The sequence below is a fragment of the Myxine glutinosa genome, chromosome 11 (assembly GCF_964187855.1).
Source record: "Myxine glutinosa chromosome 11, kmMyxGlut1.1, whole genome shotgun sequence".
NCBI lineage: Eukaryota > Metazoa > Chordata > Myxini > Myxiniformes > Myxinidae > Myxine > Myxine glutinosa.
Genome location: NC_136271.1, coordinates 129,226,040 through 129,239,979, shown reverse-complemented (window position 1 = coordinate 129,239,979; position 13,940 = coordinate 129,226,040). Strand labels below are relative to the sequence as shown.

Below are 13,940 nucleotides of genomic sequence, written 5' to 3'. Positions count from 1 at the left end.
TCTGAAGACACTACTCCAGAAAGTTAGTTTGTTTGTCAGATCAGTGTTTGCCGGTTTCAAACAGAGCTCAAAGGTGAGCAATAGGTTTTATCAACTGAAGGTTGACAAAGGCATGCTGACTGCCATTGAGGAAAAAAAATAGAAGCTGATGTTTTTTGATGTTAGGCCTTCACCAAGGCAAGAAAGGGCTCTTTTGCTCTCAATATTTCGACTACACTGCTTCCCACAGCAATTAGCATATATTTGTTAACTTTTGGTTGATAAAACCTAATATTAGAATTATTCGCTAAAATACAGACCGATACTATAGCCTTGACAAAATGAAGTATTCCTCTGTTTCAAGTTTCAAAGGGGAGTACACTCCCTTTAAGATATGCAAGGTACTTGGTCACAGCACGTAGTGTAATGAAGCTTGCACACTTCCTCTTTGCGGTTACATTTTTGATGAAAATTCATTCTCATTATGTGAAACACTTACTGCTCAATTGCTGATGTCTGTGCTTCATCCCCATTGAGTCGCCTCTTCACAGCCTCTCTTAGACTGTGACTATCTGACATCTGTACTCCGAGCATTCTGCTCATCAAGTTGCTCTGTCCATGCAGACAGTCACAGAATAACACAATTAACAGTGACCCAGCATAAAGTTTATTATGCTGATCATATCACCCTTTGTTTGGTACAATTAGCATATGTTTACCACTCTAAACTTCTGTGTATAGGCAACAAAGGCAATGATTAGGAGCTAAAAAGGAAGTCTTCTGGGATTTTGGAGTACCGGTGATGATGCAAGTCCTTTACTTGAGTTAATATTGTTACGTTTATGGGGTTAGATTAGAAAATACCATAGGAAAGGTAAGACTGAATAGAAATAGTATGGACCGTGTGACGTGTTGGAGCATATCGATGTAATAATTAGGGAGAATGTAGCTTAAGGTTGTTTAGATGTGCATCATACGAGGGGTGATGCCATGTTAGGTAGTAGTCAGGATTAAGGTTAATTTCCCCTGTCCGTAATACCATCTGTGGCCATCCCTAACATTTATAACATCAGCTGGCCAAGTATAACATCAGCCAGCCATTCGGGGCTACAATGGTTCGATGGGCAGGGGACAGGACTGGCAAGCCACCCACCCCTCCCCCACCTCGGGTGACGCGGCCCGATGACGTGGGCGGAGCGGGAGCGCGAAGGGAAGGCTTTGGAGAAGAAGGTTCGAGAGAGAGGGGAGCATTTTACTTTGTGTGGTGCCGGTGTGGAGGTTGGTGCTGGTGTGTGTCAGGATGTGGCTGTGCTTCCCTTTACCTAAAAGGAGGATTTTTCTATTATATCGAACTGAAGGAGTGTGAAGCGGTGGATGGAGGAGAAGATAACAAGGGCTGTGTTCCCTGCTCTCCTTACTCCTGGGCGCCCGCGGTGCCTTCGACACGCGGCTTTGGCCGCCATTATCTTTCCGGGCTTCCCGCCTGTGTGGCTTCAGGCCTCAACAACTGCTGATCTTCCACGGGATCCATTTTGGTCCAGCTAAGTGCCGGAGCATCACTGTTATTTTCTTACCTCATCCTGTGTGAGTTTTTGTGTCTGTGTGGAGGATCCTCGCCTTAGCATTTTTACCTCAGCATTTATTTTCTTTATTCTCATTCCGCTCCTTATTTTCTTGTAAATAATTATTGCTACCTTTTTGTTGTATCGTTCTTTGTGGATTTCGTTAATAAACCTGTGTGTTCACAAGAATAAACGCTTTGTGGTTCTTCAGTCCTGCGCGCATCAATAACCGCCATAATTGGAGATCGCCTCAGGAGTTAAAGCTGGTTCAGCTCATCCGTCCAAGGCTTGGTGGTGACCAGCGGCGGACAGGACACTATCATTGACAGCAGGAGAAAGAGTTTGTTCGCTACACTAAAGAAAGATATAATATTACTCTATTGGCTGCTGCAACATTGTCTTTGTGAAGAACGAATGCTATGTAAGGAAAGGTATATGCAGGAAAAGTATGCCAGGTTCAATTATACAGACAATTTTCCAACACAAAAATGGACAACCTTTCCTAAAAGACGAAAGCTCCTTCAGCAGAAGAATAAACCCACAAACTACAAAAGAAGTGTCTCATACACACCAACTAGCAGTGGGGAATTTAAGTAAATAGATCAGACTTTTATACAAAGGTTAGCAGAAAAAACATTCAAAGATGTTCAAACGAATGAAGGCACCAGTGAGTACTATTACTGCCATATAGAGACATGGATGAAGACCATCGATTTAAAAACAATATGCATATTCTCGAGTACAAGCAGTAATTTACATATAATTATTTTTAAATAATTTACAAGAAAAAAATAATGATAAGAAAAAAACTGCAGTTTTTTTTCACCCTTTGGGGCTTCTCCACTTGGAAGTAGCTGTAAAGCCAAACTCCAAATGCAGAAATAACTAGAACGGCACTCGGTAGAGAGCGTACCTTCACCAGGCTGAACAGTTACGTTTTGTGTCCCACTGATAGGCCGGATCTGGATTCAGACCAGTACTTTTTAGCTCTTTAAGGCTACTTTTTAGCTCTTTCACGAGCCTCGATCCTGAAAAAAAAAGAAGAAAAAAAGACCAGAACCAAAATCTAATAGGCTTGTTATTGTCACTTAATCAAATCTTCCACCAACTTTGTCCCAATCTAGCCACAACTTTTTGAAATATCGTGGTATATATATAGTTTTTGGTTCTATCAAATTCTCAATGGTGAAGAATCACGAAACAAAATTCTGTGATCCGCATCTGGATCATCACCAAAATCATATCATTTATTCATTGTCACACACCCAACCTCTCCACCAAATTTCATCCAAATCCATCCACAACTTTTTGAGATATCCTGTTCACAACCAGACAAACAGAAAGGGGTGAAAACGTAACAGCCACCCACCAAACAACTGGAGAGTTCATAGAACAACTTACCCCACACAGTGTCCAGGTACAACAAGGAAGGCAGTTTGTTTTGGCTGGATTAACTAGGATATAAAATATATCAGGTAGAGTTTCAATAATTGCTGCAAATACAAACTCCCTCACTCTCTTCAATCCCACTCCTCCCTCCAGGTCTTTAAAACAGCTGTACACCACCATCTCTTATCTTCCCCCATCCAAAACCTTGATCTCTTCTACCCCCGTTAATTCACCCCAAATCCACGTTTTTTTTTAAATACCGACTTTTTTCTTTCCTGGAAGTTCCAGCAGTGCCCATGTGTTTTATACTCCCTCCCCCACCCCCCGGCTTCCCATGCCTCCTCCCCCCAAGCCCTCTCCCTCCCACAGATCTTCCGTGGTCCCTGTTCTCTGCTGTTATACTTGTGTGCTTCCCTCTCTCCCCATCTTGTCTCCCACTCCCTTTTTTGTATGTTTTGTGTGTCCGTTTGTTTTATTTGTCATTGATGTTAGCTCTTACACGAGCCTCGATCTTGTATACAATGAAAAAACAAATCTTTATACAAATCACCAGCTGCTTATAGGTGTGTGGATAACTATACACATGCAGGTTGAGAGGGTCCACCTCAAGTTTGATTATTGTGGCAAAATCCAAATGCTAATACAGTAGAATCTTACTATAATTCACCAAATGTCTGTCTGTCCATTCGAAGGTACCGTAAAAACGGCTGAACCGATCGCAACGATATTTTGGGTGGGTAATTCTGGGACCCCCCTGGAGTAAAATAGGCGATATTGTTTTTCCAATTTTTCCAATTTTCCAATTTTTCCAAACACGATGGAATAATATTTACCGATATGAACAGTGATGTGGCTTTTGTTGAAATTCTACAAATACTGTTTATTCCACGTACCAGGAGAGAGCAGATCGACTCCTGACTAACTCTTCCTATATAAACGTGCGGCTCCGAAGTAACATGGCAGCGTGTGCAAAGCGACTGAGAAACAGGTGTAGCGGCCGCTTCCGTGTTACAGATTCGGCGCGCACTCTTCAAACATAAACGTGGGACTGGGAAAGACGTGTAGCAGCCGCTTCCGTTTTGCAGAATTCAATCTTTTTTTCAAAATGGGCGCCATGTACTGTTTAGATTTTGATGATTTGCGTGTGATATGATTCAACGGGTCTTTATATGAATCATTTAAAATAAAAAAAACCCTTCAATTTCTGATATTTTGCCTTTTCATTTGGGCCTCCCAATTGAAGCCCCGTCCGTAGGGTGGGTACCGTTGCTAGTTGTATTAATTTTCTGTCTTCCACACAATTGTTTCAAATTTCTTAAATTATCTCAAATATACATTTTCACAATATTACTCAAATTCCAAGCATTGTTGCACAGCATGTTGATAAGTAGGCTTGAGTAGAGGAATGTCTCAGCGCTACGCAGTGGCTGACATTATGATACTCCCTTACCCAAGTTTGGTTGGAAGACTTGACGAAGAGGTTTGGATTCGGATTGGAATCAAACAAGCCAAGATGCAGTAGGCTCTTCCACACCGCATTAGTCCCCTGATAAAACACCAGGAAGACACACAAGCACAAACATAATTGTATCCTCCTCATCATTAGGTACTCAGCCTTTAAAGTAGTTTCCTCATTCTTGATCAGGAGGGATAAACTTCCTTCAAAATGCAGTAAAGTGGCTTCTTAACGTTACAAGCAATTCAAATGCATGCAAACATATTAGATTTATTTCAACACTGGGAATGGAATAATTTAGTGTTTTTGGGGGAAAACATAAAAATTGCAGAAAATGCTATTTTTCAATATACGTGTATATACATGTATGTATGTATGTATGTATGTATGTATGTATGTATGTATGTACAGTATATGTGTATATATTGTTACTGACACGACTTATTAAGATGTTATGCTGGGCCGAGCGGAATGGCCGCCGTGTTCGCACAAGTTACCCGATTATACTCGAACGTTGGCCGAATCGCGCTACGCTAGATCAATGAAGGAAAGGACACAACGGCTGGGTTAAATGACACGACACCAGGGGAACAGTTCTCAAGACCTCCGGAGGAGGATATAATATGGGATATGCAGAACGTTTAGATTACACGGCACAAGAGGTACAGCACAGAAAGGTGGGCACTTATACACGGTCTTATCTTATTCCCGACAGACCACAGACAAACGGGACAAGACTGACTCACACAGGGATTGATGGCAAGGAAGGGCAGAATCGATGGCTCAAGGTGCACCTTGGCTCAGGGGCAGAATCGACCCGGTCCGGTCCAAAAGATTCAGGGAGGTGTCTCAGCGCTCGGAGGTGGCGTCCTTCTTTGTCCAAGCTGAGGCGCATCTGACGTCATCTCCGTCTTCCTGCGCATATCCAGCGGGGAGTGACACGCCCTCGGCTCGTTAGCTCCGCCCCAGATGGAATCGGTCCGCCGCTTCTTATTGGGTGCGGGGGGTTACCGGGCTCCGCCCTTGACGAGGAGCTGACAGTCAGCCCCTGAGTGGTAACCCCGTCGGAGCACATGGTCAATGGCGGCTAACCAAGCCGGAGTGAGGACGTGCACTCCCCGCGCCGCTGTTGTTGTTGTTGGTGTTGTTGTTTCATGGGGAAGAGATGCGGGGAGGTATGGGGAGGTCCTAAACTTACTACTGGTGCCATACAATCACATTCTGGTGCAATGAAGAGTCAGAATTAATGGAAACGAGTCCTTAACTGACATAGACTAAGAATAACTAGCAAGATGTCCTATAGTTGTCTACGTGAGATGCGGTGAACCTGGGCACGACATTTAATGGGGGAAAAAGGGGAAGGTCGGGGCTACAGAGTGTTATTTACAGACAATGGGACTAGGGAATGGGGGATTGGGGATAGTTGGGGAGTATTGGGGAAATAGGGGAATATTTACAAGCGGATATGGATGGAGGCCAAATCCCATATCCGCAACATTGCACCCTTCTCTACCTCGGGGCGTCCCGACCCGATAAATCTTTACCTACGTTAGTGTGGCACTCAGATGTAGTTCCCTCTACTATTAACTCAACCCTGAGTGCGACAGTTTTACAGATGTTCACAAATGAGTAAATATGTCCCCCTGCGACGTTGCACCCTTCTCCTCACAGAAACACACCCACAGGATAACCGAATCGCGGAAAGAATTCTCAAACTAAACATACAGCCGGTAGGGAGCATTATTTACACAAGACTACACTGATATTTACACTACGATCCAGGACCTGTTTTTGGAGGAACACATGCAGATGTTATGCATAGAGAGAGCACGCATGCCAGCATCGATACACCAACCCACGAGTGCTCTGTGGCCTTACGGCCTTTAATAATGTGCAGAGCACCCCTTCCAAGCACCAAAAGCACCACCCCATCATGTACAGTCAGCACCATCCGGTGCACCAATAAAGTGTTCAACAATCACCGGTGGTGTCGCAGCCGGCCGATGTTCTGCCGCTGGTCTTGCCTTCATGAAGTGCACTTGGCCTTCTGGCTTCTTTCAAAAATAAAGAAAGGCGCCAACCGCGTCCATTTCTGTATTGTGGTGTCAGGGGTCCAACTAAAAGTGGTTCACCTGTATGGCATAGGTGCCACGTTGACCCATAGGTCCATCAACGGGTGGTGCTTGCCCGCAAGAGAACTGCGGTCCATGGTGGGCGGCCACAAAAATTGCGGTCCATATGGTGTATCGATCCCGGCAGCAAGCAGCGAAAGTGCAGGCCCACAACTGCGGAGCCAGCACCTCTCTCTCCTCTCTCTCTGCCCCAAAGCCAGATCCTCGGAGGTGGGAGACAAAAGAAGAAGACAAGTGAGTAAGGTGGTAAGGGCGCAAAAGTGCACGCAATACAAGGTAATGCACACTGGGGGCACATGGGAACCAGGTGAGACAGGTACGTTCCTACCGTACGCCCCCCCCCCCCCCACCAGGTAACCTACATTGCCCCTCCCTTACCCCTTACTGTATCCACAAAACACAACACTACCCATAAACATCTACTTTACAAATCAACAAACGTCCCTACTGTCTTCCCCGTTCCTCCCATAAACCAAATTCGTCTTCTCTCCCTCCTAACCAATCAAATTTGCCATTTCCAACTGTCATCACAATTTGCCATCTCCAACTCAACATCAAAATTTGCCATCCCCAATTCATCATCAGTCCCTCCTAAGGAGGGAGAGATGGAATCACCCCAATGTCTCATCCACGTCGTGATGTGTCTCACAAATCCTCACAGCAATTCTCATTTCCTGCAACACAGAACAAAAGAACACAGGTGTGGAGTCATCATCATCACCACAGGTAAGTGGCTGCGTATGGTGCGACAGGTTCATCAATCCTAACTATTTCCTAAATGACTTTAACAACTTTACATTACCCGGGGTCTTTCCCTGCCAATCCATTGGCCCTCTTACACTATGGGTTCTAAAAACCAATTCCCATTGACCAAACTGTGGTGCTTTTCAATTTGGGGTCTCACTCCCCCGATTCATCTCCCGGTGCCCTCGCACAATTTCTGGGCTGTGACGTGTAGCTCTCCCAGCAGGTCTACCCACCTGCACACCTCCACCACTGCAGTTGCCACCCGAGCTTACCTGCTCCTTACCCTAACCTAACTACCTGGGGAAGGCCCTCTGGCGCTCTCCCCACTCGGTGCCCTCTCTGGCACTGGGCTACCCGGGTCCGTCCTCCGGATCCTCGGGCCCCATCCACAACTCTACCGGCTCCCAGAGCCCACCTGCGGCCTCACCTGGCCGACATCCTCACAGTGGTGGAGTGCCCAAACCAACTACACACACTAACAGGCTACACGCCCAGCCATTTCCACAACACTAATGCACCCATCCACAATACCATTCTGCAACCGCACCACAAATGCCAATATCCAACCACAATTTACCTATTCCCTCTACCTAACACTTACACTACCCGCCCCGGGTATCCGTGATGGGGGTCCACTCTTCCCCCATTCACACCTTCGCACCATCCACTCCACTCCGTACCACTTACTCCAACTCTCTCCACACCACTCATTCTCTGCTCCATATATTCCACACACCTGTACTTGCACACCTGTGCTCTCACACCTGGTGCCACCTGCACCCTTCTCTCCCCAAGCGCATTCGCGCTGATCCACAACACTCACTACTCATACACTGCTCCACACTGCTCCACACACCTGTCCAGTTCTCACACAGCATCATCTCATCTAACTACTCCCCTCTGAAACTTGCGCTTCCCAGTCGTCCCTTTAAACTATTGCGCTCCCTCGTCATTATAATCCATACTAATCTACCTGCGTCCCCACTACAGGTATCAGTCACTAACTAACCTTAACGTCACCTAATGTCATCTTCTAGGGCCCTATCAATATCCTAACCCACCCGGGCTAGTTTTCACTGCCATCACCCCATAAACTAGTGCGCATTTGCCCCACTTCGTGAGGGATGACAGAGTTGCCATCCCACCACATCGGGCATCTCCCACTACCAATTTGGCACATCAAATTTCAACAAATCAAAAATTTGCCAATCACTGCCCATCATCTGCCAATCATTACTGCCAATCATTTTCCAATCATCAAATTTTGTTTTTCTCTAATTTTGGGTCCAAAACACTATCCTCGTCACACAGTCTACTCACTAATGCCTCTCGGCGCGCCAATGTACTTCTAAAGCTCGGCTTCGTACAGCCAAGCCATGAATGCGGGTTGTTCTGTGCCAGCGGCTGGATGCGTCCGGCATTCGGTGCAGGGAAGGAGGTTTACCCGGGCCGAGATCCCACGCACCACCTCGGCGCGGAGCCATCCAATTGCCCGATCTCGACCTGCCGGAATGCCTCAACAAAAAGTGGTCGCCATGACGACCCTTCCTATCGGGCTGCCCGCTCCGCCTAGTGGAGCACGGACGCGGCCGTTCAAAGCGAGGCCCAGCGTGGATCGCGCACGGCGGTCCTTTCGAACCCGCCGTGGCTCGGATCCCCGCTGGTTCTCGCTGCACGCGAAGCCCGGCACGCACCGAGGGCCCGATTCGGCTATAAGTCGTTCTAACCTCTAACCCGGTTACCGTCGATGCTTCATCTGGATGCTTACAAGCATACGCTACCCCTTTCGTGCTCATACATCCAGCCGTTTCCATGCTCCTCGTCGTACCTTCTCTAACACACCCAGCTACACTCATTCCACTCCCAGCCTTGGTCACACACCTGACCACCGAACACTTTGGCACACATTCGTTGGTCGCACACCTCACCAACACACCTCTTCGCGCCCCCTCCTCGGTCACCTCCTCTGTGACAATCACTGGTGTGCTCTCACTCGCACACCCAACCACATGCCTCACTACCAATTCCAGCGTGCATTCCCACTCACGCTCTACCATTCCAGGTGTGCATCCTTTCTCACCTGTCACAACCAACTCACGCTCCGTGTCACTCTCACTACTTTCACCTCCACTCTTGACAGCGCACTCACCCTTACTCTCGACAGCGCACTCTTTCCTCATACACCTGTCCGTCACACACCTTTCTCGCGCACACTCTTGCGCACACTCTCCCGTCACACCCTCTGTAACACTTACCACACCGCGCTTCCATGTGCTCCCTCGCACACGCGCTACGACCGACTCACTCTCGCCAGCACCCTCACTCCTTGGCACGCACTTTTTCCTCACACACCCCAGAGTCGGACTTTCTCGCACACCTCCTTTTTCGCACACCAGACCTGTCGCACACTTCACCAACGGCCTCTCACGAACACCCGGGTCCATCTCGACCCCCAAGCTCATTAAATGACCTGGCGCATCATACGCACGACCATATTGGTCACCACTTACACCGGGTCCTCTTCCTCTTCGCTTCTCCTCCATCACCTGCGAATCCCTCATCCGGTTAATGAGCACATCATCACGATCCGAACACAGACTTTGGACCAATTCTTTTACTTCCTCCTTTATCTCTTTCTTATCCTCTCTCCGTCGCTTCTTAATTTCGCTCACCCCTTCTTCCACTTCTTCTAATTTCTGCTTCACCTCTTTTATTTCCCGGTACGTCTCCTCAAGCTCGTCCTCTAAGGCTACCTTGACCGTTTCCATGTGCGTCCTCACCATGCCGGTCCTTCGTCTCCATTACCTCTGTCACCTCGTCCAACCTCGTTGTCAGTCCCTCACGTACCATCTGACATTGCCTCTTTGTCGCTATCAAGTCGTTTTTTATGTCGTTTTGTGTCGCTTTTAACCCTCCTAATACCGCAGTGTTCCTTTGAACCTGCTCCGTTAGTCCTTTTGGTCCCTCCGTCAGCTGTTCCACCTCCTGCGTCAGGTCCTCTATGCCCCCTTGTAACTTTACAGTCCCCTTTCTCACCTCCTTCTCCATGTGCTCCTTACAGTGCCTCACCTCCTCGCGCACTCCTCCGACCTCCTCACTCACCCCTCTTCTGATCTCCTCTCCCATCACTTGCATCTCCTGCCCAGATGCCACCCTCATCTGCTCCATTTCCTCCCTGTGAGCATCCAGTTTAGTTTCTACCCCCATTCTGACCCCCTCTATCTGCTGCCCCATTTGTTTAACTTCCCTTTCCGCTTGGTCCCTCATGTCCCTCAATTTGCCTTCCATACTGTTTTCTAACCCCTCTAACCCCTTTTGCATCCCTTCCATTTGATTCTCTTGAGCGGCCATTCTGTTTTCTACCCCCATTAACCCCTCCTGTATTTCCCCTAATCTATTGTCTAATTTCCCAAATTTCTTGTCTAATCCCTTAAAATTATTGTCTAACCCCTCACCGGTACCCCTCGCTTCGTCCCTCATTACCCCCATTTCGTCCCTCATTGCCCCCATACTGTTTTTCATTTCTTCATTATTCTTGTCCATAAGGGCCTTCATTTGCATAAGAAAAAGGTTCAAATCCACCGGTGGCGATACTACGGCTGCGGGCGCGGTCGTCGTGGCTATGTGCGAGGCGCCATTTTGCGCGCCCGCAACCTCGTACGCGACGACGCCATTTTGCGACCCTGCTACCCTCACTGCTTCGCTCTCCTCATGTCCCTCAATTTGGTCCTGGATCGACCCTGCCTCACTCTCCTCTACCGGAACCCAGCCGTCTTGGTCTGCCATAGCGCGACTTTCAAAATTCGGGTTTTTTTTTTTTTTTTGTAAAACACAATTAAATTTCGCCGTTATAATTTCGAGCGCGTGAAACGCGCTCCGGGACCGATCCCACTTCCCGACACCAATTGTTACTGACACGACTTATTAAGATGTTATGCTGGGCTGAGCGGAATGGCCGCCGTGTTCGCACAAGTTACCCGATTATACTCGAACGTTGGCCGAATCGCGCTACTCTAGATCAATGAAGGAAAGGACACAACGGCTGGGTTAAATGACACGACACCAGGGGTACAGTTCTCAAGACCTCCGGAGGAGGATATAATATGGGATATGCAGAACGTTTCGATTATACGACACAAGAGGTACAGCACAGAAAGGTGGGCACTTATACACGGTCTTATCTTAATTCCCGACAGACCACAGACAAACGGGACAAGACTGACTCACACAGGGATTGATGGCAAGGAAGGGCAGAATCGATGGCTCAAGGTGCACCTTGGCTCAGGGGCAGAATCGACCCGGTCCGGTCCAAAAGATTCAGGGAGGTGTCTCAGCGCTCGGAGGTGGCGTCCTTCTTTGTCCAAGCTGAGGCGCATCTGACGTCACCTCCGTCTTCCTGCGCATATCCAGCGGGGAGTGACACGCCCTCGGCTCGTTAGCTCCGCCCCAGATGGAATCGGTCTGCCGCTTCTTATTGGGTGCAGGGGGTTACCGGGCTCCGCCCTTGACGAGGAGCTGACAGTCAGCCCCTGAGTGGTAACCCCGTCGGAGCACATGGTCAATGGCGGCTAACCAAGCCGGAGTGAGGACGCGCACTCCCTGCGCCGCTGTTGTTGTTGTTGGTGTTGTTGTTTCATGGGGAAGAGATGCGGGGAGGTATGGGGAGGTCCTAAACTTACTACTGGTGCCATACAATCACATTCTGGTGCAACGAAGAGTCAGAATTAATGGAAACGAGTCCTTAACTGACATAGACTAAGAATAACTAGCAAGATGTCCTATAGTTGTCTACGTGAGATGCGGTGAACCTGGGCACGACATTTAATGGGGGAAAAGGGGAAGGTCGGGGCTACAGAGTGTTATTTACAGACAATGGGACTAGGGAATGGGGGATTGGGGATAGTTGGGGAGTATTGGGGGAAATAGGGGAATATTTACAAGCGGATATGGATGGAGGCCAAATCCCATATCCGCAACAATATATATATACTGCATATACACTACCGGTCAAAAGTTTTAGAACACCTCAATTTTCCAGTTTTTATTGAAATTTACGCAGTTTAATGTCTCAATGTACTCTGAAATTAAGCATAGAACAAATAAACAATTGGAGATAAAAAAAAGAAATCATAGAATCATTTTGTTTAACAAAATTTTAATTTTAATGTTTGACTCAGCAAAGTGGCCACCTTTTGCAGATATAACCGCCGAACACACTCGTGGCATTCTTTATACAATGGAAATCAAATATTGTTCGGGAAGTTCTTCCCAACACTGTTGCAGAAGTTCCCACAAATGTGTTGCACTTGTAGGTTGCTTTGCTTTCACCCTTCTGTCCAGTTCATCCCAAACCAGCTCGATGGGGTTTAAGTCTGGAGACTGTGCTGGCCATTCCATGATTTGAAGCCTTCCGTCTTGTTCTTTTCCCTCGAAGGTAGTTTTGACATAGCCTGGAGGTGTGTTTAGGGTCATTATCTTGCTGTGGGATGAGCCCCTGACCAACTTGGCATATACCAGAGGGTATTGCATGGCGCTGCAAAATGCTGGGGTAGCCCTTTTGGTTCAGGGTGCCAGTCACTCTGTGCAAGTCGCCGACTCTGGATCCAGCAAAAGAGCCCCAGACCATCACGCCTCTCCTCCATGTTTGACAGTTGATGTCACACATTGAGGAACCATCTTTTAGCCTACTCAACAGCGTACAAAAACCCTGTGTGATGAACCAAATATTTCAAATTTTGATTCATTGGCCCTTAAGACCTTCTTCCAGTCCTCAGTAGTCCACTGGTGGTGCTTCATGGCCCAGGCAAGGCTCTTTTTCTTATTTTGCCATCTTAGCAATGGCTTTCGTACTGCCACTCGACCTGTCAAACCTGCAGCTCGAAGTCTTCTCTTCACAGTTGAAATTGAGACTTGCTTACTTCGACCAGTGTTAAGCTGTGCTTGCAACTGTTGTCCTGTGAGCTGCCTACCACGCAATCTGTTGACTCTCAGAAACTTGTCTTCTGATTCTGTTGTGTCTTTGGGTCTGCCAGATCTCTTCCTGTCAGAGTTTCCTCCAGTTTCCAACATACTACTTCCTGCAGTGCAATATTGTCCAAATAATGCTTCAAAGGGTGTAATAACAGTCTGTTCCAATACTGCTTTTATACAGACATGGAGTTTGTAATTAAGTAATCAGCAGAGGTTGGGACACCTGTAGGAATTGTTTGCATCAACTGCCAAGGCGTAATTTACTTACATTGCTGCAGAACATCTGTAAGTTGTTAACCCATTACTTATTCCCTGAAGAAGGCCTTTTTTTTTTTTACAATATAACTGTGCAATTTACATTATTTTCCCGTTTTTGATAACCTAAACTTTTTTTTTTACCTCGGGCAGTTTACTGCTTACCTTTGTACCATTTCAGGTTATTCACTGGACATGAAACTGCATAAATTTCAGTAAAAACTGGAAAAATTGAGGTGTTCTAAAACTTTTGACCAGTCGTGTATATATATGTACATATATATATATATATATATATATATATATATATATATATATATATATATATATATATATATATATATATATATATATATATATATATATATATATATATGTAAATATATATATATATATATATATCCAAATATATGTGCAGTTCTCCAGCTTTCAATGAGCGCAAGTAATGAC

The 13,940-nt window shown here is 46.7% G+C and overlaps 1 protein-coding gene across 6 annotated transcripts in view; it reads right to left on the bottom strand.

The window, feature by feature from the left end:
• LOC137436882 (alpha-aminoadipic semialdehyde synthase, mitochondrial) overlaps nt 1-13,940 on the bottom strand; it is a 248,802-nt gene that overhangs the window by 83,820 nt on the left and 151,042 nt on the right. For 3 of the 6 annotated variants that reach the window (XM_068131086.2, XM_078787111.1, XM_078787113.1), the window contains 2 exons: nt 4,381-4,476; nt 479-591 (listed from right to left, as the gene is read on the bottom strand). The exons of the other annotated variants lie outside the window; for them this stretch is intronic. In XM_068131086.2, coding sequence (XP_067987187.2) covers nt 479-591; nt 4,381-4,476 — 209 coding nt within the window. The remainder of the gene's footprint in view (nt 1-478; nt 592-4,380; nt 4,477-13,940) is intronic. 6 annotated transcript variants of the gene reach the window in all.